At 40.8% G+C, this 24,422-nt stretch overlaps 1 protein-coding gene across 3 annotated transcripts in view; it reads left to right on the top strand.

Moving 5' to 3' along the window:
• Nucleotides 1-4,902: 4,902 nt before the first annotated feature.
• Nucleotides 4,903-24,422, top strand: part of AVL9 (AVL9 cell migration associated) — a 63,903-nt gene continuing 44,383 nt past the window's right edge. For all 3 annotated transcript variants that reach the window (XR_016394210.1, XM_089917025.1, XM_089917024.1), the window contains exons 1-2: nt 4,903-5,198; nt 23,783-23,903. Coding sequence is in view for 2 of the 3 variants with exons in the window: in XM_089917025.1 (XP_089773151.1) it covers nt 5,106-5,198; nt 23,783-23,903 (214 nt within the window). In the remaining variant the exon portion in view is untranslated. The remainder of the gene's footprint in view (nt 5,199-23,782; nt 23,904-24,422) is intronic.

Below are 24,422 nucleotides of genomic sequence, written 5' to 3'. Positions count from 1 at the left end.
TTATTGCATTTAGGATGCTCTGTCCCCAAGTTCTAATTAATCCCATTCATCCTTCAAGACGCTGTTCAAATGTGACCACCTCTGTGAAGCTTCTCTGACTTGCAGACTTGGGCTCTCTCATTATCCTGCAACAATGTTAATAGCTCTCAGAATGCTCTCAATGCTCAATGTTAATAGCTCTCAATGCTCTCCCCTGTGGGCCCTCCTGGGCACAAAAGACTATCTGTGTCCCCCATTTCTTGTTTGTAGGAAATAGGCTTCATTCAGCCTCCTTGACCTTCCCTGAGTTCCAAAGGGCAGATTCAAACAGTTTCTAATTAGGGAAGGGAGGGGATGCAGAAATAAGGGAGGAGAAATCAAGAAACAATGGTGCAGCCTTGGGGCAGGGTCCTGGTTCTTGGTCAAGGAACATACATAACAATATCTTTGAATTCTTTAGGAACTATGGCCCCCACCCAGGTGGAGGATAGTAGCTTCAGGTTGAGCATAAGATTCCTACAACTTCCCTGGTGGCGCAGTGGTTGAGAGTCTGCCTGCCGATGCAGGGGACACGGGTTCGTGCCCCGGTCCGGGAGGATCCCACATGCCGCGGAGCGGCTGAGCCTGAGCGTCCGGAACCTGTGCTCCACAACGGAAGAGTCCACAGCAGTGAGAGGCCTGCGTACTGCAAAAAGAAAAAAAATAAAAGATTCCTAGAGCACCACCCTGTTACCTCACTACCAATCAATCAGCAGAAAGTCACACACCCTGTAGTCCTCACCCTGGTCTGTTTGGCCTCACTGTGCATTGGTCACACAAACTTGTGTTCGGTAACATTTTCTTATAATTATCTACCCAGGGGGTAACACATCCCACCCTACCCCATTCCTGCAAAAAAAGGTTCCTCAAAGTCAAGAATTTTGGGAAGAAGCATGATTAAATCCATTAGTTTTGAAGTTAAATTACTTTGATTCAAACCTCATCTCCACCACAATTCCTTCTAGTTATTTGACCTATTCAAACTTTGCAAGTCCCATGTTACCCATTGGAAAGAACAGAATAATAGTGTCTACTTACAGGATTGTTGTGAAGATTAAATGAGATAATACATGAAAAGCAGCTAGCAGAGGACTCATTAAATATGAGCTATTACTATTTATCTTTGTTTCCTAATATTTAATATGGTGGTTGGTTTAGAGTAGGCGTTACAAAAGCTAGCATTGCTAGGTAGCTAGTTTCACATTTATCTTACTTTTAAAGACGTAAGCCATTTTAAGGCAGCAATTTTGTTACCGGAAAACTGGGTTTGCCTCTTGGTGGGTGTCTAGCTGAAAGACACAACCAAGCCAAAGATCCAGAGAAGGCAGGATTCTTACTTGCAGCAAGTAGGGATAGCACCAGGGATCTTTCCCAAAACAGTATCTCTCCAAACAGGAAAATTGGGGAAGTTTTAAGCTAAGGTACATGCATATTCATGAGGGGGCTTGAGCAGAAAATTCAGCACAGAATTGGGGCAAAGGTCGACAGAGTCAAAGTTTTTGTTGGTTGAAGGCAGGAGGGTCACAAAAGGTCAACATCAAACCTCAGGTTACAGTTGAGCAAAACAGCTCAAGAAAGTGCTTCAGGCTAATCTTTATCATTGAAACAGAACTGGGAGTCTTTATGACAGATGTATTATCTTTGCTATTGTTACTTCTCTTATCTGATAACATTTTTTTGTTCTTTTGTTCCATTAAGATCATTATTACTGAGACCTGTTCAAGGGCAAGCATTGTGGCCAGGTATGGTCTAAGTTCTTTAAGTTGTTTCTCATTCTATTTCATTTATATCCATCAAAAACCTCCTTAATCTTCACATGATTCTAAAGACAAAGTAATGCCAAATTTGTTGTGAAGCCCTTTTCTTTTCCTGTTTGTTTGTTTTCCTATCTGTATTCTTGTTTTATTTTCACCATAGTATAATATGAGTAGGGACCAAATTCAAGGCATTGGTTACTTGATAGAGTTTAGAATTCAGAAAAATATGCTTTAAGAAAGTCAATACTTTGTATTCCATTACAGAAACCAAATTAACATAAGCAATATTCAATATTATTGATGAAGAATAAAGAAAGTCTCTTTATACTCTGAAATAGTTGATACAATTTGTTTAGAGAGTAGAGTTAATGGGGATTGCAGAAGGGAGTGGTTTTATTTTACTGAGTACTTTCCTGAGGCAAGACAGAAAAAGAAACAATACGCAATTCCAGATGAAGAGTTTATTTTTAATGAATTTGAAAACATGTCACAGCTCTATGTCTCCAGGGTTTTTCTCCCATTAGCTCTTACTTACAGAGCAGATATAAAATAGAATTTATAATTCACCATAAAATATATATAATTAAAAGAAGCTCCTCAATGTAATGTATATTCAGAAAAGCATTTCTAATTTTTTCCCTGGAGATAAATGTCATCATAAAAATACAAGCAAAAGTTTCCTTTCAAAATAATGTTCAGAACAGAAACGGACTCACAGACTTAGAGATTAGAGAATGAACTTATGGTTGCAGGGGGGTGGGGGGGAGGGAAGGGATAGTTAGGGAGTTGATTGACATGTACACACAACTATATTTAAAAAGGATAACCAACAAGGACCTACTGTATAGCACAGGGAACTCTGCTCAATGTTATGTGGCAGCCTGGATGGGAGAGGAGTCTGGGAGAGAAAGGATACATGTATATGTATGGCTGAGTCACTTGGCTGTGCACCCGAAACTATCACAACATTGTTCATTGGCTATACTCCAATATTAAAAAAAAGTTTAAAAAAATAAAAACAAAACAAAATAATGTTCAGGAAGTATTCCATTATCTCAAATTGTTATTTCCAATCTTGTTCCTTACAATACTTTTTAAAATAAAGGAGAAATTTCTATTTTCTCCTCAATAGATATTTGTCCTTGTAGACAATATGTTGTTAATGAATTTATTTTATATTAATACAACTCATTAAAAACTAATGTAGGACTTCCCTGGTGGAGCAGTGGTTAAGAATCTGTCCGCCAATGCAGGTGACATGGGTTCAATCCCTGGTCCAGGAAGATCCCACATGCCGCGGAGCAACTAAGCCAATGTGCCACAACTACTGAGCCTGTGCTCTAGAGCACATGTGCCACACTACTGAAGCCTGTGCTCCTAGAGCCTGGGCTCCACAACAAGAGAAGCCAGCACAATGAGAAGCCCAAGCCCTGCAAAGAAGAGTAGCCCCCACTCGCCACAACTAGAGAAAGCCCGCGTGCAGCAATGAAGACCCAACGCAGCCAAAAAAAAATTTAAAAATATTAAAAAAAAAACTACCGTAAAAGTTGTTATTCTAAATTGTTAAATGGACCAGTCTGTATATTTAGGGATGGAAAAAATTCTGGAAATCCACTTGTTTACTTTCTTTTCCAATTTTCCCTGTAACATATCTTCTTTGTTTATAGCATTATTTTAAATGACATAATTTTTAAACATTTAAGCAACATAATGTTTATGAATAAATGAGTTAATCTTAGTTGGAGGCCCTAGGATGCAAAATGACATGGATTTTTATAAAGTTATTACTGGGTCTCCTGCACAATGAATAAACAATTGGCATTCACTGTAGATACATAGTCCTAAGATGTCCTGCCCTTACATCCTTTTGAAAAGATGTTCAATTTCACTTCAATTTTAGTTAGGCCAATTGTGGAAAATGTCAAGGCAGATGGAACAATACAGTAACATATTCTGTATACAGGCAATATTATAGTTTCACACAGTTTTGAGCCAATGCCAAGACTTTTGTAATACAGAAAAGAAATAGTAGCAACATCTTGAAATTTTTCTACAGTATTTTTCTTAGCATTAAAACAGTTCAACTGAATCATAGAAAGTATATTCTAAGAAGAGTATACTGATTTTCTCAGCCATACTTATATTAGAATGAATGTCCTTAACTTTCAAGGCCAGAAGTGGAATCAGCTGCTAAGGTTGTCTAAACTAAGGGATGTGCAACATGCAATGATAAACTTCACAGCTCGTTATTGTAATAATTGTGAATGCTATTTGAAGCAGGTACCTATCCTCAAACTGCCCTGGATAAGACTTGTTAAATCTATTAGTATTTCCATTATTCACTTTAAATTGACATAAAATGAGATTCAATTTTTTTAAATTGAATTAGTACAAACAGTAAGGAAATCAAAAATCCTGGTGACAACAGACCCCATGTATTTTAGTACTCTGTGCTGACCAGAGTACTAAAACCAGAAAGATAGAATGAATTTTTTTTTTTAAATAGCAGGACTAAAATAATAAATAAATAAATAAAATAGCAGGACTAGAAGGATCATTTTACAGGTCTCCCTGTAAATTTACTTTCAAGGATATTCTGCATCAGGCCTTAAAACACTTCCAAACTCCTATACATAATATTTAAATAAGGAAAAAAACATAGAACGAAGCAAAAGAGAAACTCTGGGTAAGCAGGTAATTTAAAGGTTGAATACACAGATATACAGCCGCACCAATATGTCTCCGTGTTATCAAAATTTAAGAGTAAAGAACAGAGAGACTGTAGGCCAGAGAGGTGAAGGAAAGGAAGTGAAAGGACTGGATACTCCGAAAGTGAAGTAAAAAAAAGGAAAGCTGAGGGAAGAGATGGGAAGGGGCCGAGATTTTAAGGGGGAAGAAACGAGGGCAGAGGAGGAGGAAGCGGGATGAGATCGCACCTAGAGGGTGTGAGCGGGGGACAGGTGTGCCAGGCGACCCCACTAGGCCCCGCCCCATCCCAGCGCCCCTCCCCCTCTCCAGGCCCCGCCAGGCCCCGCCTCATCAGGTGCCTCCCAATCCTGCCCAGTCCCGCCTTACCGGCGGCTGCCGCCGCATCAGGTGACAGCCCGGAAGCAGCGGAAGCGGATGAAGGAAGCTCGGCTGCGGCCCGGGGGGGCGGTGCAGAGCTGCAGGAGCCTCGGCCTCCTCCTCGCTCCCTGCGAGGCTCTCATGCGGCGCCTTCGCTAACATCTGAAATCCACTGCTCGCCGTCCTCCTGGGGATCACGGGGTTGCTCGGCTTGCCGCCCTCGGCGGTTGCAGTCATCGTCTTGCGGGCCTGCGGCGGTCGCCCATGGAGAAGAACGGGCGGGGCGGCGATAGCGCCCCCCGTGGGCCCGTACTGCACATCGCGGTGGTCGGCTTTCATCACAAGAAGGGCTGCCAGGTGAGGAAGGGGCCTGTGCCCGCCCCCGGCCGTTCGGGCGTTCGCGCGCCGCCGGCACCCAAGCTGCTCCGCTCTGCTTAGACCTCCCTCTAGTGCCCTCGGCTTCGCCCCTGAACTTGATTCCTCTCTCCAGCTCCTCGCACTCACCCCACCTGAAGCCCACCCCCCACGCTCCCGTTTTTCTCCTGCCCCTGAAAATTGTATCTTGAGCAGCTGAGGAGCTATGTGTCGGTATGCTGGGGTTGGTAGGTATTTAGGTTCTTTGGTGGGGTGGGAGGAAGGAATCGAAGGTCGGCCCACTCTCTTCCCCATCCAGCTCTGCCTCCGCTGACTTTCTGGGTGTCCACCTATAATGGGATCCTTTAGAAAAATTCAGCACTTGGGCTGCGTTTTCGAGGTAATGAGCTCTGGGACTCCACACGAGTGAAGCACACGCGGCGCCGTGGGGAAATCAACTTCCTTTGTTTATCTGTGGAAGCCCTAGAACCCCTGTTAGGCTGGTGTACTGACTCCACTCCCCACCCTTCCCATTCGGCCTTGGTTTTGCTGTTTAGTTTTGTCCAGATCTTGCTTTTTGGTGAGAGATCGACCTCTGCAGCTCAACTGCAGTGAGAGGAAGTGTATTTACCGAGCAAAGAAACGTGCAAATGTAAAGTCATTTTTAAGCTTCTTCACTGAAATGGTGAACGGGAACAATAGAACATTTGCAGTCTATGTATGGAAGGCAAGGGAACAAAGATAGAAACAGGATTATTTAATGAGAGCAAACGCTGGAAGGCAGTGATGTCAATGTGCTAGTGAACGGTAAATTGAAATTCTTAAAGTATTAAAAATACTGATTGCTACCCACTAGGTAATGTAGCATTTTGTTTCTTGCATTTCACAGAAAATGTAACATTTTAGAAGACGTTTATTGGCAAAATTTAAGTTCGTTAGAGGATGATAACAGAAAACTGATGGCGTGAAAAAATAGTTATGTTTGTACGTGTTTTCGTTGCCGTGTGTGGGATCTAGTTCCCGGTTTAACTTTAAAATACATCATATTCCTTGTCGCTCAGGTGAAAATGGCATAGAAAGATACCAAGGAGGAAGTGGCATTATTCAGTATGGTATTTTAAAAAATTCAAAGCAGCAGCAGTAGAATATAAGTTTTTAAAATGTGGCCCTCACAGCAGAAACTAACACAACATTGTAAAGCAATTATACTCCAATAAAAATTAATTCTAAAAAATTTTAAAAACTGTTTCCCTATATTTAGAGGTATGAAAATAGATATTTGAGATAATTGTACCATGGCATGTAAACACAGTGTTCATCATCATTAGATTTTTAATACTTTAAAACTTCACATCTTTGATGTTGTCTTTTATAACTTACCTTGGATATGGGCGAAGTAACTGAAACTTGGAGGAAGTAAAACGATCTTACTGAAGTCACGCTGGAGTCAGAATTGCCTTCAGCTGAGCCCCGTGGCATTTAGGAGTCTTTTACAGTAAAGTAAGAACTGGGGCCCACTTCACAACCAAACTGAACGGAACTTTTAATGACAAAACAGAAGGAAATATTGGTAGGAAATAGAATAAAATCTTTCAATCGTTGCTGTCATCTAAAGTCAAGGTTAATTATTATGTGTTCTATGTGTTTTATTGGTAAAAGTAGTATAATTTATGTTTCCAGAAAGGAAAAATGATTTATCTTATGGGAAAAAAATGTAATGCTGCTTAGGGATTAAAGAGTACTGAACAACAGATTGTAAGATGAAGCAGAACTCGGGGTTGAAATAGCACCCTGGGTATGCCCTTTCTTTGGATTTGTCTACCTTTTGGTTTCAGCATTGAGATTGATTTTTTTGTTGTTGTTGTTTTTTGACCGTGCTGCATGGCTTGCAGGATCTTAGTTCCCCAACCAGGGTTTGCACCCAGGCCCTGGCAGTGAAAACCCTAAGCACTGGACCACCAGGGAATTCCTGGTGACTGGTTTTGTAAAATGGACATTGTGCTGGGTGGGAGTCCGAAGACCTGGATGATGTCCTGGCTTCACGGCTCTATGACCTCCAGCAAGTCCAAATTGCTTAATTTTTCCTGTACCTCATTTTCCTCTACCAGATTTCGTCATGAGAAATTTTAGACCTGGCAGGGATCCTTAGAGGTCATCTACTCTACCTCCCTTAAATTTACAGATGAGTAAACTGAAACCCAGAAAGGTTAAGTGACTGAAACATACTTACACAGCTAGTGGTAAAAGCAGATTTTATTCAGAAAAGCAGTTGCAACATTGAAAAAGAGACCTCAGTATAGAGCTGGACTCCGAAAATAACAAGGAAAAGTGAGAATTTATAGCCAGGAAGCAGAGTGGGGGCCAGTGGATGGAAAGAAAATTAGTACCTCAGGGGTAACAGGGGTTTCTAGCTAAACAGGTCTAACAGGATTCTTGCTAAAATTGGACAATGCAGAGGTGAACCCAGAAGCCCAGAAGTCAGGGCCTATTGAGAAGAGAGTTCAGAGAAGCCTGACTAAAGTTTGGTTAAGGAGAGCCTCTTTGTCAGCACTAACATTAAAGCCCAGATGTCCCTAGTCTTCATAACTGCATCTCTTTTAGTAGCACTTTAGGTTGTAGGCTTTTAGTAGAGTGGAAAAAATACATGCCTTTTATATATATTTTTGTAATCCACAAGGTGCTTCAGGGAGACTAAGGCAATTATTTTTGAATACATACACTTGTTGAGTGTCTGCTCACCTGGGTTTTTGATAGAATTGAAGAGAATGCAAAGGGTTCTGCCACAATTCAATGAAAGATGATTTGGCTGTGCCTGGTCTTAGTTGTGGTGCACGGGATCTTCGTTGCCGTTTGTGGGATCTAGTTCCCTGACCAGGGATTGAGCCCGGGCCCCCTGTATTGGGAGCGTGGAGTCTTAACCACTGGACCACCAGGGAAGTCGCAGGGTTATTTTCTTATTGCTGGCTGAAAGCAGCTTTTGAAAATTATACTTACCTCACTTCGCGCTTGCAATGCAGGGGGCCCAGGTTCGATCCCTGGTCGGAGAGCAAGATCCCACGTGCATGCCGCAAGGAAGATCCAGCGTGCTGCAACTCAGACCATTCCCAGCCTAAATAAATACATACGTACATACATACATACATAAATATTTAAAATTATAATTACATCTCATAGCAGAAAATGAAGAGCTAAGAACCTGGTTTTGCAAATCAAATAAGAATTTGTTAGAATTTGTCAAAGTCAAAATGTAGGTGATTTTTAGATAGAACTAGTGTGTATTCTGTAGCTTTTGCAAGACTCAAACACTTATAATTTTAGTAGAACTATTACTATTTCTCAGAGAAACATTTTGGCTTACTAGTAATCTGGTTTCTGTTACTCCTCTAATGGAAGTTAGCTGGAGAGATGACACTGATTTCTTGACTCTAAAGAGAGTTAAGGTTGGTGAGTTGATAATCTGAAAACTTTGAAACCCTCTATGGTGGTAGCCAGGTTGTGTCAGGGGGCTGCTAACATAGCCACTCCACTCAGCCAACAGAGCAAATGAATGAAAGGCTCTCACTGAGTTGATCGATAAAATTGACACGTCAATGCAGTGAAAAACAAACTTTTGCTGGAGACATAATTTATATAAATTCATGGAAGTTCATCCAGCTGGAATAGGATGTTCAATTGATGTATACTAGTACAGGAAAAGATGGGTAAATAGTTTGTTCATCTATATTTCTCATTTTTGGTTGCCCTACTTTCTCCCTTTTTTGTCTTAGTTTTTATAAAATATCAAAGTGTACTAAAAATTTCAGTATATGTCATATTAGTTCTTAAAGGATGTTCTTCACTTCTGCAAATGATTTTGGATGACCTACAACTCTTTTTTTTAAAATTTTTATTGGAGTATAGTTGATTTACAGTGTTGTGTTAGTTTTCAGGTGTACAACAGAGTGAATCAGTTATACATTTACGTATATCCACTCTTTTTTAGATTCTTTTCTCATACAGGCCGTTACAGAGTACTGAGTACAGTTCCCCGTGCTATACAGTAGGTCCTCTTTTTTTAATATAGTATTTGTGTATATGTCAATCCCAGTCTCCCAATCTGTCCACCACCACCCCCCACTCACTGCCACACGCTTTCCCCCCCGGTAACTAAGTTTGTTTTCTACATCTGTGACTCTATTTCTGTTTTGTAAATGAGTTCATTTGTACCATTTTTTTAGATTCCACATATAAGTGATATCATAAGGTATTTGTCTTTGACTTACTTCACTCAGTATGACAATTTCTAGGTCCATCCATGTTGCGGCAAGTGGGAGTATTTCGTTCTTTTTTATGGCTGAGTAATATTCCATTGTATATATGTGCCACATCTTCTTTATGCATTCCTCTGTTGATAGACATTTAGGTTGCTTCCATGTCCTGGCTATTGTACATAGTGTTGCAATGGACATTGTGGTGCATGTGTCCAACTCTGCTTTCTTAACCCTTCAAAATCCAAATATATTTGATGTTCTGTAAAGTACATGCATCAAGTCTTAGGCAGAAGGACTGTTCTAGAGACTGCCATTCTTTGTTAATCAGTAGTGTATCAGGTGTTTCAGACTTTCTAATTATGTAAGGTTTCCCTCAGGATGGATTAATCAGCTACCTTCTCCACCATTAAGGTTTTACTTCCAGGTGTAAAGGATTAAAAGTATATGGCTCATTGAATTGTAACTGACTTCAGATTGTTTTAGGTGGTTTGAGGGTGCTTTGTTAGACTGCTCTTCCAAGTACTCAAAATGCAGCAGGTCATGTTGATCACCAGTTCATTCCACACACTGAGATTATTCATAGAGAAGATTCCCATACTTGGTTGTACTTTGTAATATTTAGATTCAAGTGAGCCGAAGTAAAACCTTTGCTTAAAAAAGTAATTCCTGGGATTTCCCTGCTGGCACAGTGGTTAAGAATCCGCCTGCCAGTGCGGGGGACACGGGTTTGAGCCCTGGTCGAGGAAGATCCCTCATGCCACAGAGCAACTAAGCCTGTGTGCCACATCTACTGAGCCTGCGCCCTAGAGCCCACATGCCACAACTGCTGAACCCCGTGCTCCTAGAGCCCGTGCTCCACAACAAGAGAAGCCACCGCAATGAGAAGCCCGCACACTGCAACGAAGAGTAACCCTCTCTCGCCACAACTAGAAAAAGCCCACACGCAGCAACGAAGACCCAATGCAGCCAAAAATAAAAAGATAAATTAATTAATTTATTTTTTTAAAAACCAATATATTTCTTAAAAAAGAAAAAAGTAACTCCTTTCAGCAGTGTGCTGGGTTGAACATGATTATTTAGGGGAATGTACTAAATCTTTGTAGACTCTTCTGTTATAAAGGTGCTCTACAGTGCTATGATAAAGAGGTCGGTTTACATGGGCAAGATGAAAGCCATCTATGTTGAAGATCCTCAAACTAGGCATGTAGATGTTGATTCCTTCACTTTGTTTCCTATTTTTTCTACCTTTGAGGCCTTCAGGTGTATTTTATTTTATTTTATTTTATTTATTTATTTATTTTTGCGGTACGCGGGCCTCTCACTGTTGTGGCCTCTCCCTTTGCGGAGCACAGGCTCCGGGATGCGCAGGCTCAGCGGCCATGGCTCACGGGCCCAGCCGCTCCGCGGCATGTGGGATCTTCCCAGACCCGGGCACGAACCTGCGTCCCCCGTATCGGCAGTCGAACTCTCAACCACTGCGCCACCAGGGAAGCCCCAGATGTATTTTAAATGAAAAATGCCTTCATTTAAATTAAAATGAACATCTGTTTATCATTTGATTATTTTTTCATTTTTATTTGGGTAATTCATGAGAATGAATTCTTCTATAGATACCATGTTAATTTCTAGTGGTCATTATTCTAGTTTATTGATCTACTTAACATTTAGAACATTTTAAGGATGGTTGGTTTATGTTAGGGTGATAGTGTCATGGTAGCTAAAGTACTACCATGACAATTCAAACGGTTTTGAAATATTTATCCATTCCAACTCTTTCCCTGAAATTTTAAAAAATTTAGCACTTAGCAAAGAATTCTTCTTCCTTCTTATTCACCTGCAATTAGACTCATTGACATGAGGTAGTTTATGGACATCTTCTATATAGTAGTTTGCTTGTTACAGATTGTGTGTCCCAGAGTTTTGCTTGTTCCTTATTTGCTTTGTGGACATAAATATATAAACTGTGTTTGTTAGATTTGCATAATGTTTGGCAAAATAGTATAATCAATGTATATCAAACTTTTTGGTTCTTTCATAGATAGAGTGGAACTTTTTAAAACACTCAAATTAATAGGGAATAGTTATTTTCCAAAGTGATATCATAAAAAGTTGGAATTACTACTTGAATTTTGACCACTATTCTGATAGAATTCATGGTTTTGTAAACATAACTAGCAGTTTTAATTCTTGGATAAACTGGTTTTACCAGACTGTACTTCTTTCAAAAGTAGAATTATTAAAGCACTAGAACTCATGTTTACATGAGTAGTTACAACAATGAATAAAGCAGCTAGAAGCAATGACGAGAACAGCATATTTTCCTTTTGGTCTGAGTGGGCTGATGATGGGGAAATCTCCATGAGTAGCAGGATGTAGCACGGTAAATTCAGGAATGGGTTGAGGATGTTTGAGGGGATGGTTGGTTTATGTTTGGGTGATAGTGTCAAGCCCTGACCCATTCAGGTTTTGGTGACAGAAGGCTGGCTGACAGATACAAAGTTTATGCACCTGCTATTGATGGAATCTTGTGGTGACAATGATGAAATATTGGGGAGGTATTGTTTGTGATTCTTGTTGGAATAAGTAGGTCTTTGGAACAGAAAAAACAATTTTTTGGAGAATTAGAGGTTAGGGAAGAATAAAAGTCTGAGTGGGCTGATTATGGGAAAATCTAAGGATTTTTTTTTTTTAGCTATGTGGAAAAACTGAAAGAAGATTGCATTTTCTGGCCCTCCATAGCACTTTTATATTTGGGTGGAGGTTTTTTGCTGATTTTAGCCATGCTTCTTCTATGCTGAAATGATGAAAATCTCTGACTTTGCAGGGCTGCAACATTAACACTTAATAGCGGTGGAATAGTTTTCTTTTAGGCCTTGGCATCACAGCTAAACAGGGTAGGAGGTCAACCTGTGTAATGGAAATTTAGAAATATCAGGAAGCTTCTTTTGTCCTCTTATAATTCTCCCCAGGTAGCTAGAAAGTGCCTAACAGTACATAAATTTCTTTTCTTTTAATTTTATTTTTTTATACAGCAGGCATAAATTTCTTTCTTTGCCTTAAGTCTTTGATCCCCAGTAAAATACATATCATGGGTAGCCTTCTCCTTGTTATCATTGTGGTGCAGATCCTTTGCTGAGCACGGATTTTGCTAGACAAGGGGAGACTGCAGAAGGGCCCTGGTCTATCATGGATGGGCACTACAAGAGGAAGATGAAGACCTACTTACCTAATAATTTTGAGAAAAACTGGTCCTATTATATTCTTTGGTTACAGTGCCATCAGAGGGAATTCCCTGGCAGTCCAGTGGTTAGGACTCCCTCCTTCCACTGCAAGGGGCACGATGGTGAACTAAGATCCTGCATACCATGCAGGACGGCCAAAAGAAAAAGATGCCACCAGATTAAAAACTCAGTTTCTCCCTAGGATATTTTTAGAAGATGTTATTTAAATTGATATTTTTGACAATTTTTAAAATCATATTTCAGCTGTTTTGTAAAATGACTTCAAAACCATAAATTTATTTATTTATTTTTGGCTGCGTTGGTTCTTCATTGCTGTGCACGGGCTTTGCGGCGAGCAGGGCTACTCTTCATTGCGGTGCACGGGCTTCTCATTGTGGTGGCTTCTCTTGTTGTGGAGCACGGGCTCTAGGTGCGCGGGCTTCAGTAGTTGTGGCAAGCGGGCTCAGTAGTTGTGGCTTGCTGGCTTAGTTGCTCCGCCGGCATGTGGGATCTTCCTGGAGCAGGGCTCAAACCCGTGTCCCCTGCATTGGCAGGCGGATTCTTAACCACTGCACCACCAGGGAAGTCCCAAAAAATGACATTTCTTTTCAGAAGTAATATGTACTCACTGTGGTAGAAAGTCAGAAAATATAGAGAGGAAAAAAAAAAAAAAACCAGCACTTAAAATCCTATATCCTAGAGAAACCTGCCTTGAATATTCCTGGAGGAATATTTTTTATGAATATATATAACTTTTTCCAAAAATGTATCATACTATAAACAAATTTTAGGACCTGCCTTTTTTATGTAATATTTTACCATTAATACCTTCCATTTTGATAAGTATTGAATTATAGCATTTTTAAAGTAGCTCAATAGTATTTTGTAGAAATCTTTATTTAACTGGTCTCCTTTTTAGACACTTAGGTGGCATTCCAATTTTTTGCTATTTTGAATAGTGCAGCAAAGAACATCCTTGTGACTTTGCACCATTTTTCTAAGTGTGGAGACTAAGTCATCTTTTCTTTTCGTTCTTTTTTTTTTAACTGGGGATCTTGTTTAAATAGATTTTGTAGCAGCATATACTGAACACAGTTTAAGTTAGTCTGGATGATTCTGCCTTCATGACAAATGTCACTCGTTGTACTATGGCATTATCGGTTTATTTTAACATAGAGTGATTTGCACATGCCTGTGACTCAGCTGGGCTTTTGATAGCCAGTCAGAGAGAGGGAGATGACAGAGCAGTGAGCAGTTACTTCTCAGTGTTGACCAGAAACATAATGTTGTAGTTTTCAGCTTCCCCTCCCTGCTTTCTCATATGTTGCTTCTTTTCTTCAGTGGACTGGGAGGGCACATCTACTAAATGTGTATGAAATAAAATGACTCAGTCATGGGTTTTGAAAGAAGACCTAAAGACTTCTCCTTAGTATATTATCCAGGGCTGCATGACAGCTGGTTAGGCTGATAGATGCTTTTCTTACTTGTTCCTAGTTGGCAGTGTTCTAGGTATTACATTGTCAGAAGTCTGACTTCAGAATAAACTATGTTTGGGTGTCCAGTTAGATTTGAAATATGGCCCTCTGCACTTGTGTTTTCTTCATCCAACTCATCACAGGGTATGCTAGCTATTTATTAATATATGAGGAAATCACTGCAGGGTTGTTAATGAAACCTGTTCCTGCCCCCATGGCTTTCACAGGTGATATCAGTAATTTGTTAGATTCTATTTTGTGGGTGTGCTGCATGCCCAGAAATTGGAATCTTTTTTGCCATGTAAAAGTTCAATATGGAAATATTAAAAATAAATTGATGTGTGGGATTTCCCTGGTGGCGCAGTGGTTAAGAATCCATCTGCCAACGCAGGGGACACGGGTTCGAGCCCTGGTCCGGGGAGATCCCACATGCTGCAGAGTGACTAAGCCCGCGAGCCACAACTACTGAAGCCCACTCGCCTAGAGCCCATGCTCCACAGCAAGAGAAGCCACCACAATGAGAAGACCATGCATCGCAACGAAGAGTAGCCCCCTCTCACTGCAACTAGAGAAAGCCTGCGTGCAGCAATGAAGACCCAACGCAGCCAAAAATAAATACATTAAAAATAAATTGATGGGGCTTCCCTGGTGGTGCAGTGGTTGAGAGTCCGTCTGCCGATGCAGGGGACACGGGTTCGTGCCCCGGTCCAGGAATATCCCACGTGCTGCGGAGCGGCTAGGCCCATGAGCCGTGACCGCTAAGCCTGTGCGTCCGGAGCCCGTGCTGCGCAACGGGAGGGGCCACAACAGTGAGAGGCCCGAGTACCGCAATAAATAAATAAATAGATAGATAGATAGATAGATGTGTAAAAGATTGCTAGGGTATAGTTCATTAAAACAAATTGATTCTTTTTGGGTGTGCTGGGTCTTAGTTGTGGCATGCGGACTCCTTAGTTGCGGCATGCGAACTCTTAGTTGCGGCATGCGTGTGGGATCTAGTTCCCCGACCAGGGATCGAACCTGGGCCCCCTGTATTGGGAACCCACTGGACCACCAGGGAAGTCCCTAAAACAAATTGATTTAAATCATTTGTTAGGAAGTTTCTAATTTTTTTTTCCTGCAAGAAAATAATTTTTGTAGCTTTGATAATCATCTTTGTATATATTCTCAATAGCCTAGGGATAAATAATGTTCTATTTATATCATCTCATCCAGAAGACCAGTCTTTATCATTCCACCCTATGTTTTTTATAAATCCTCTTCCTAGCTCTCCTGTATTAGAGGAACTTTATATACAGTATTCCTAATATCCCTTTGTAATTTCAGCTCTGCCAACTTTGTAAGAGACTAATGAGGAAGAGTGCCATTTCTTTTCTAGTACTGAATCGTCAAGAAATTTGTGAGGGAAAATATAACTCAGAGAAGATGTGTCTTCTACGTCCAAAGTTTCATTTAAATTGAAAAACATCATGACAGAGCCTTGGTGCCTAAAATGTTCTGACTGTTAAGAAAACAAGTGCTTCTGATAGAGGAGGTAAAATCCCTGAGGTACTTAGGAAGGGAGCGGAGGTGGAGCAGTTGCATCAGAATTTCAGGAAGCCCTCTCCTTCCCTTAGTAAGCCCTGTTGTAGCCATATCTGTGGGGTCCAAGGATGTGTTTAATTTGTGTGCTGTTTAGCATTGTGGCTTTTATGGTTCTCTTGACAGTGGAGTGGATTGTTAGTGAACAAAGGATTTTTTTTTTTTTTTTGCGGTACACGGGCCTCTCACTGTTGTGGCCTCTCCCGTTGCGGAGCACAGGCTCCGGACGCGCAGGCTCAGCGGCCATGGCTCACGGGCCCAGCCGCTCCGCGGCATGTGGGATCCTCCCGGACCGGGGCATGAACCCGTGTACCCTGCATCGGCAGGCAGAGTCTCAACCACCGCGCCACCAGGGAAGCCCCAAAGGATATTTTTGAAGTACCCAAAGTCCACACCAGGACACTATGTTAATTGTTTTGTTTTTGTAGTTTTTCATTGTTGTCTTTTCAGTCTTTTGCTTCTGAAGACAAAGTAGATGGAATCTGATTAGAGCACCCCAGTTTGACTTGTGAACTGTGGAAAGGGGTTGTAATTTTTACCATTCCTGGAGGGTAAACATACGTCACAGGACTTACCTAGTGGCGCAGTGGTTGGGAGTCCACCTGCCAATGCAGGGGACATGGGTTCAAGCCCTAGTCCGGGAAGATCCCACATGCCGCAGAGCAACTAAGCCCAAGAGCCACAACTACTGAAGTCCACGCACCGAGAGCCCGTGCTCTGCAACAAGAGAAGCCACCACACTGAGTAGCCTGCACACCACAACAAAGAGTAGCCCCTGCTCTCCACAACTAGAGGAAGCCGATGCACAGCAGCGAAGACCCAAAAATTAAAAAAAAAAAAATATATATATATATATATGTCACCATTTCTTACATAGTTCATTTAGCATTAAGAAAAATTGCCTTTTATTCCTTGTGATTAGAGCATCTTTATTCCACTTTCCCTTGTTAGCAATCAGCCATTGTCTTCTTTTTCCCTCCTCTTATCTTCTTTTGTAGTTATGTAAATTATTACTACTAATTGAGATCAAAATAGATTTTACCATATGAGTGTTGGTTGACATAAAAAGAGAGCTCCTTAGGGCTTCCCTGGTGGCACAGTGGTTGAGAGTCCGCCTGCCGATGTAGGAGACACGGGTTCGTGCCCCGGTCCGGGAAGATCCCACGTGCCACGGAGCAGCTGGGCCCGTGAGCCATGGCCGCTGAGCCTGCGCGTCCGGAGCCTGTGCTCTGCAACGGGAGAGGCCACAACAGTGAGAGGCCCGCGTACCGCAAAAAAAAAGAGAGAGAGAGAGAGAGAGCTGCTTAAAATTTGTGTGAGTTAATCATAGGGGAACATTTGATGTATCTGTTATATATTGTCTGTGCTAATGCCCTCCCAGATACCATCTTTGCTCCCCAAATTTAACTTAGATTTGGGGCTGTGAACTTTCACGGTAAAATAGTAACCTCACTGGATGATAATCATTCTAAATGTTGCTTATCTCTGAAGGTTTACTTTGGGTTTTGTCAGTGATTTTTCATATATACTGAGGGCTATACCCTGTACAGTATGCAGACCCTGCACAGCATAGCTGCAGGGAGAGCCCTTCTTGTAAACTGCAGTGTTGGTGGTTTCCCTTAGAGTTGGACAGTGAGGCAGCCTGCTATACCTACCTTTACTTTCTGTGGTACTGCTTAGTTTTATTGGCATTATTGTTTAAATTGCGTTTTGATTCAACTGAGTATTATATGTAAGACTCTCAGGTAACCTCCAAGAGAATTCCTCTTAAACCTATGTGCTGTGAATTGTGTGTCTGTCTGGATTATTTTGGACATATTGAAAAGGGGCATATAGAGTGTTGAGTCTGTATTCAAAATATGAAGAATGTACAACTTAAGGTTTATAAATCCCATTAATTGGGAGATAACAGATTCATTGTTATTTTGTTTTTCCCCACACACTGACCAGATATCCTACAATTCAGTTCTATTCTACGCTATGTGTCTACCCCTCAGGTTCTAAAATTTCCTAGAACAACTCGTAAAACTCAGGAAAACACTGCTTACCTTTACTGGTTTATTAAAGGCTACTACTCTGGAATAGCCAAATGGAAGAGATTCATAGGACAAAAAGTATGTGGGAAGGGATGTGCAACTTCCATGCCGTCCCTGGGCACAGCATCCTCCCAGCACCTCAGTGTCTTTACCAACTGGGAAGCTCGCTGAACCTCATCATTTGGGGATTTTATGGAGGTTTTATTACATAAGCATAACGTATTAAATCTTTAGCCATTGGTGATTGAACGCAATCTCTAGCCCCTCTCCCCTCCCCAGAGGTTTAGGGGTGGCGCTGAAAGTTCCTAGCTTCAAATCAAGGCTTGATGGTTCTGGTGACCAGGCCCCATCCTGGAGCCATTTAAGCCCATGCCCACCGAGAGTCCCCTCATTAGCATGAACCTAGGTATGGTTGAAAGCATCTTATTATGAATAACAAAGGCTGCTCCTATCTCTTAGGAAATTCCAAGGGTTTTAGGAACTTTGGATCAGGACCAGGGACAAAGACCAAATAAAAATCTATTTTTTTTTTATTACATCACATTTAACTGTACCGAATAGCTTATAATAATTTTAAAAAACTTAAAATATTCAACAATAAAGGATTGATTAAATAATGAAACAACACCATATAGCCATAGAAATTGTTGTATGTGTGTAGACGCAGAAAGGAGTTTGTGTGGACTATTGTAAATTTGATTAGCAAGTTTAGCAGTCTCCAAATGCAAGGATTTGTTTGTAGCAAATAAACTAGCAGAAGAATTCGAGAAAGTTGCCAACACAATATAGGCAGTGTACAATTTATGAAATGGTTGTGTCACAAAAAAGTTAGCTGTTTGAAATTCTGAATACATTTTCCTGAAGAATCAATGTTACAAGTATTCTGGATGCAAGTCAGTCTAAAGCCGCCTTATTTTACCCAATGGAATTCTTCAAACATATGTAGTATCTACACTTATAACAATTTTATGAGCTGATTGCATTTTAAGTTCAAACTAGAGTCACTCAAAACAGATCTTCCTTTAATAGAATCAGGATCATATATTGAACATAACATAGCATCAGATATTAGACTCTGGCCTTTGATAACTAAATCTTCCGAAAAGGAAATAGATCTCTCCATGTCCCTTTGCCTCCAAAAGGATAGGATGGAAATAGTTCCTTCAGAAGTTAGGAACTGCTTGTGGTTATCATTTGCTTTTTTTAAAATTATTCTAAAAGCAGTCATTTAGGGACTTCCCTGGCAGTCCAGTGGTTAAGATTTCGCAGGGGCTGCAGGTTGGCTCCATCCCTGGTCCGAGCTAAGATCCCACATGCCTCGCGGCCAAAAGACCAAAACATAAAACAGAAGCAATATTATAACAAATTCAATAAAGACTTTAAAAATTGTCCACGTCAAAAAAAAATTTTTTTTTTAAGCAATCATTTAGGGACTTCCCTGGTGGCACAGTGGTTAAGAATCCACCTGCCAATGCAGGGGACACAGGTTCGATTCCTGGTCTGGGAAGATCCCACATGCTGCAGAGCACCTAAGCCACCACAACTACTGAAGCCCGTGCGCTCACCACAGCTAGAGAAAGCCCACGCACAGCAACGAAGACCCAGCACAGCCAAAAGTAAATTAATTAATTTTTAAAAAGCAGTCATTTAAAAATAAATACCAGTTTACTTAAAAGTAAATGATAATATCGTCAACTTATTGTCAAATGGTTTAGAAAGTATTTGTATACACGTGCAACACAAAGTACATATGGCCAAAAAATTAGCAGTTTGTGAATATAGATGAAAGTTACAAGATTTTTGAATTCTTTCAAATTTTCTGTAAGTTTGAAATTAAAAAAAAAAAAGATGGAAAAAAATTAACAAGAATATTCCTTTAGCTCCAATCCCCAACTCTTTTCACCTCTCCAGAGATAAAACCTCTATTAAAGGTTTTTTCAAGCATGTTTTTTAATCCATTTACAAAGATGTATAATTGTTAGCATAAATGGAATCACAGTATAAGTAGGATTATACTATATTTACTGATATCCTGCTTGCTTTTTAAATTTAACAGTATATATTAATTTTCTATTGCTTCTGTTACCACAAACAACACACTTAAAACAACACAAATTTATTAGCGTTCTGGAAGTCAGAAATGGGTTTCACTAGGCTAAAATCAAGGTGTTGGCAGCTCTGCGTTTCTTCAGGATGCTCTAAGGGAGAATCGGTTTTCTTGCCTTTTCCAGCTTCTAGAGGTCGCCTGCATTCCTTAGCTCATGGTCCCTTCCTCCATCTTCAAAGCATCTTGAAGCATAGCATCTTCAAATATCTCTGACTCTGTCTCTTCTGCCTCTCTCTTATAAGGACCCTTGTGATTACATTGGGACCGCCTGGATAATCCCCATCTGGAGATAATCTTATGTGCAATGTCCTTTTGCATTGTAAGGTAACTGACAGATTCTAGGGATTAGGAGATGGACATGTCTGGAGGGCTCTTATTTTACCTACTATGTAGTATACCATACCTATCTTGCTTTATCAATATATTATAAATCTACAATTCTTTTTTACAGCTGGATAGAACTGATGTAAAATTTATTTGACCAATCTTCTGATGAATATTTAGGTTTCCGATTTTTATGCTTCAATAAGTCATGTTTCTGTGAGTATTTTTGTACTTATCTGTGTGAATATCTGTGTATTCGTGGGATAAATTCCTAAAACTGAAATTTCTGAGTCAGTGTATTGTTGATTTGATAGTACTGCCAAATAGTCATCCAAACTGCTGTACCAATTTACAGTCCCACAGCCAAGCCCCATACTCTTGTCAACACGAAATATGAATAATCTTTTTCATGTTTTTCAATACATGAGTAAAAACTTTTTTATTTCAAATTGCATTTCCATGTTTAAATAAGAGATTGAGGGACTTCCCTGGTGGTCCAGTGGGTAAGACTCCGCGCTCCCAATGCAGGGGGCCTGGGTTTGAGCCCTGATTGAGGAACTAGATCCCACACGCATGCCGCAACTAAGAGTTCACGTGCTGCAACTAAGAAGTCCGCATGCCCCAATGAAGATCCCACCTGCTGCAACTAAGACCTGGCGCAGCCAAAATAAATAAATAAATATTAAATGAGAGGTTGAGCATTGTCATACTACTTTATTTTGGAATTTTCTAGATTAAACTTGTCAAATGAATACAAAAAAAACCCCACACAACGTGAGAGTTGTGAGTTAAGTTTTATTTGGGGCAAAATGAGGACTATAGCCCAGGAGACAGCCTCTCAGAAACCTCTGAGGAACTACTCTGAAGAAGTAGCAGGAGAGGTTAGTATACCTGTGATTTTATTTTTTATGGAGATTTTGTTTGTTTGTTTATTTATGGCTGCACTGGGTCTTCGTTGTGGTGTGCGGGCTCTTCGTTGCGGCGTGTGGGCTCAGTAGTTGTGGCACACAGGCTTAGTTGCCCCTCAACATGTGGGATCTTAGTTCCCCAACCAGGGACCGAACCTGCATTGCCTGCATTGGAAGGTAGATTCTTTTTTTTAAGGAAATACCCTAAATCTATTATTATTATTATTTTATTATTTTACTTTTGGCTGCATTGGGTCCTTGTTGCTGCCCATGGGCTTTCTCTAGTTGCGGCAAGCGGGCTTCTCATTGCGGTGGCCTCTCTCCCTGCAGAGTATGGGCTCTAGGTGCACAGGCCTCAGCAGTTGTGGGACACGGGCTCCAGAGTGCAGGCTCAGTAGTTGTGGCACACGGGCTTAGTTGCTCTGCGGCATGTGGGATCCTTCCGGACCAGGGCTCGAACCCGTGTCCCCTGCATTGGCAGGCAGATTCCTAACCACTGCGCCACCAGGGAAGCCCTGAAGGCAAATTCTTAACCGCTGTACCACCATGGAAGTCCCAGTATACGTGTGAGTTGGTGAAGGGGGATGTGTGCAATCAAGCACACATTTTGGCAGAGGGTCGCTGCTAGTCACGAGGAGCAGATGTCTCCGTTAATGATTTTAGTGCTTTTCTAGATATGAGAAGATGCAAGAAATTGGGCTCAAATCTTCTGAAAAGATCTAACTATCTGAAGGCCCTTTCTGCCAGTTTTTCCCAGAGCACAGAGTGCCTCATTCCTGATCTCCTCCCTGAACTCCTTTCAGGGTGTGTTGAAGGTCAGTGACTGCAGTGGCTAGTGACCTAATCCTTGTAGAGGCAGATTGCAAGTGATAAGTTTTAGTTGGCAAACTTTTTGGATCCTAAAGAGCAACATACTTCATGAAGTATTTGTGAGAATTTGAGTCCATTATGTTTATATTTATTTAGAAGCATGTTTATTCCATACTAAATACTTTTAAAATAAATACTGTACATAAAAATTAGTGGTTTTCCAAAAGAAATTATTTTGTGATAATTACCAATACTTCTTAGGTATTATATATTGGACTTCAGTGTTTACATAAAATACAATAATTTTCTTGTTTCTTTTTTTTTTTTCCCCTGTTAAAGTAAGAATTCTGAGTTGGGAATTTTTTTTAGCTCTGTAACTACCAGCTTCATAGCATCGGCTTTGAATTTATGTCTTTCCCTCTATGGCACACCTTGCCTTCCCTTACACTTTTAAGATTAGCCAATATAAAACTGGTATCATAGAGAAGACACAGAGAAATGTGAAATGTAGCTTGAGATTATTTATGCCCAGCCTTCAGTTAATTGATGTTAAGTAACTGATCCTTTCAAACTGAAATGTTGATTGCTTCTGGAGGTGGGCACAGGGAAATTTAAACATTTTCAATATAGAACTAGATCACCTGTTAAAAATAATCATTATTAAAGTCCTTTTATAATCGGCTCTCATGTGACTAGTGGCACCTTGATTACCTTGAGATGTGGGGAAATGAGCCATCATGTCTTTCCACATTAAAGATGGAATCTAAAAGTGATTCTTATCCCTATGTTTTTCCAACTTCAGTGTATTTATTACTAATGCAGTGCAAATTCCTGCTTAAATATACTTTGAAAGAAAATTAAACATAAGACACTTAGAACTTACATCAGTATGATAACCCAAGTCCTCAGCATTTAATTCTGCCTTCCTCTCCAAAAGTCTCATTGAAATAACAACAAAAGAAACCCCATAAGCAAAGGGAAAATGTTAGTAAACCTAGGGAATGCCAGAAACCGTGGGCTTATACTAAAAACTTTGTTATTTCTACAAGACAAACAGTATTAGAGAGACTTCATTGATCACTTCTCAGTCTTGGGAAAAAAATAACCTGAAGTGGTGGTTAATGCCCATTCACCTCCCTAACAACCCATCGAAACCATAGACTCAAAGCTTCAAGTATTGGAAGCAAGGGAGCCAATTGATGGGAAGCAAATCTAGAACTTGGCCCAACTTCTTAGGCTCCTTTGTTGGATCTCTCCTACTCAGTTCAGGAGGATATTGGTTTTTCTCAGGGCTCCATGTCTTCAGTTACCGTCTATTTGATAACAGCTCCCACATGTACATCTCCAATCCAGTCACCACCACCACTACCCACTACCCTTGTGCACATCAAAGTTAAACTCCTTTAAATAAAAAAGGGGGAAAAGGCTTACTAATTTTTTTTTCCTCATTTTTTCTTTTTTTTCTAGGGTTTTTTTCTTAAACTTTATGTATCTATTTATTTATGGCTGTGTTGGGTCTTCATTGCTGCTCATGCGCTTTCTCTAGTTGTGGCGAGCAGGGGCTACTCTTCGTTGTGGTGCACGGGCTTCTCATTGCAGTGGCTCCTCTTGTTGAGGAGCACGAGCTCTAGGTGCGCGGGCTTCAGTAGTTGCAGCACGCGGGCTCAGTAGTTGTGGCACACGGGCTTAGTTGCTCCTTGGCTTTCCTCCCTTTTTCTTTTTCCTCTTCTATACCATAGGTTTGCTGAAAATGGCATCAAGAAGTGTGGCTTATCCTTAGTTCTGTCATTCAGAATTTGAAAGCATTTTTGTCTGCCAGGATATAATGCTCCCTTTAATCATCAACCTGTTGGCTAACATTCCTTACCATTTTAGGTTGAATTCTCTTACCCGCCCCTGATTCCAGGAGATGGACATGACAGTCACACTCTACCTGAAGAATGGAAGTATTTGCCCTTCCTTGCCTTACCAGATGGCGCACACAACTACCAAGAAGGTATGTAAACAGACAGTGGAGCAATCAGTAGGTGGCTTTTTAAAAAATTTGCCACGAGTCTGAGTACTTTGGTAATGAAAGACCTTTGGCCTATTGTGACTGTTCATAAAATATTTAAATGCTTCTTTGGAGATGACTAGTTAGTCATATACTAGAGGATCTGCAGAGAAGTGCCAGGCTTATATTGGTAATGGTTGGTGGACACTGGCCACTCCTTTGCCAAGAGCTCTGGCCAAAGTAAGTAATTAGCCATATTAGGACATCTGCTACTGGTAGCACTTTCTGCATTTAAACTTCAGACTCCTTTCAGAGACAAACTAAGGAGCTTTACCTGCACCAGCTGCAGATTGATTGGAACTCTAGCTTCGTCCTCTAGTGCCCACCTGAAAACAGCTGGGATTGCTTCTCCACCTCTGGAGCACTGCCATCACAGTGCTCTGCTTAAAAGTTGGCTTGCATGCGTGGGGAGCATGTTAACACCCTCAAGGAAAGCAATGCTGTGAAGTTAGTACTGAGTCT

The sequence above is a fragment of the Delphinapterus leucas genome, chromosome 9 (assembly GCF_059928025.1).
Source record: "Delphinapterus leucas isolate spDelLeu-1000000601 "Yukka" chromosome 9, BTC_Dleu_Yukka2, whole genome shotgun sequence".
NCBI lineage: Eukaryota > Metazoa > Chordata > Mammalia > Artiodactyla > Monodontidae > Delphinapterus > Delphinapterus leucas.
The sequence above is the reverse complement of the archived record's forward strand: the minus strand, read 5'-3'. Positions and strand labels throughout refer to the sequence as shown.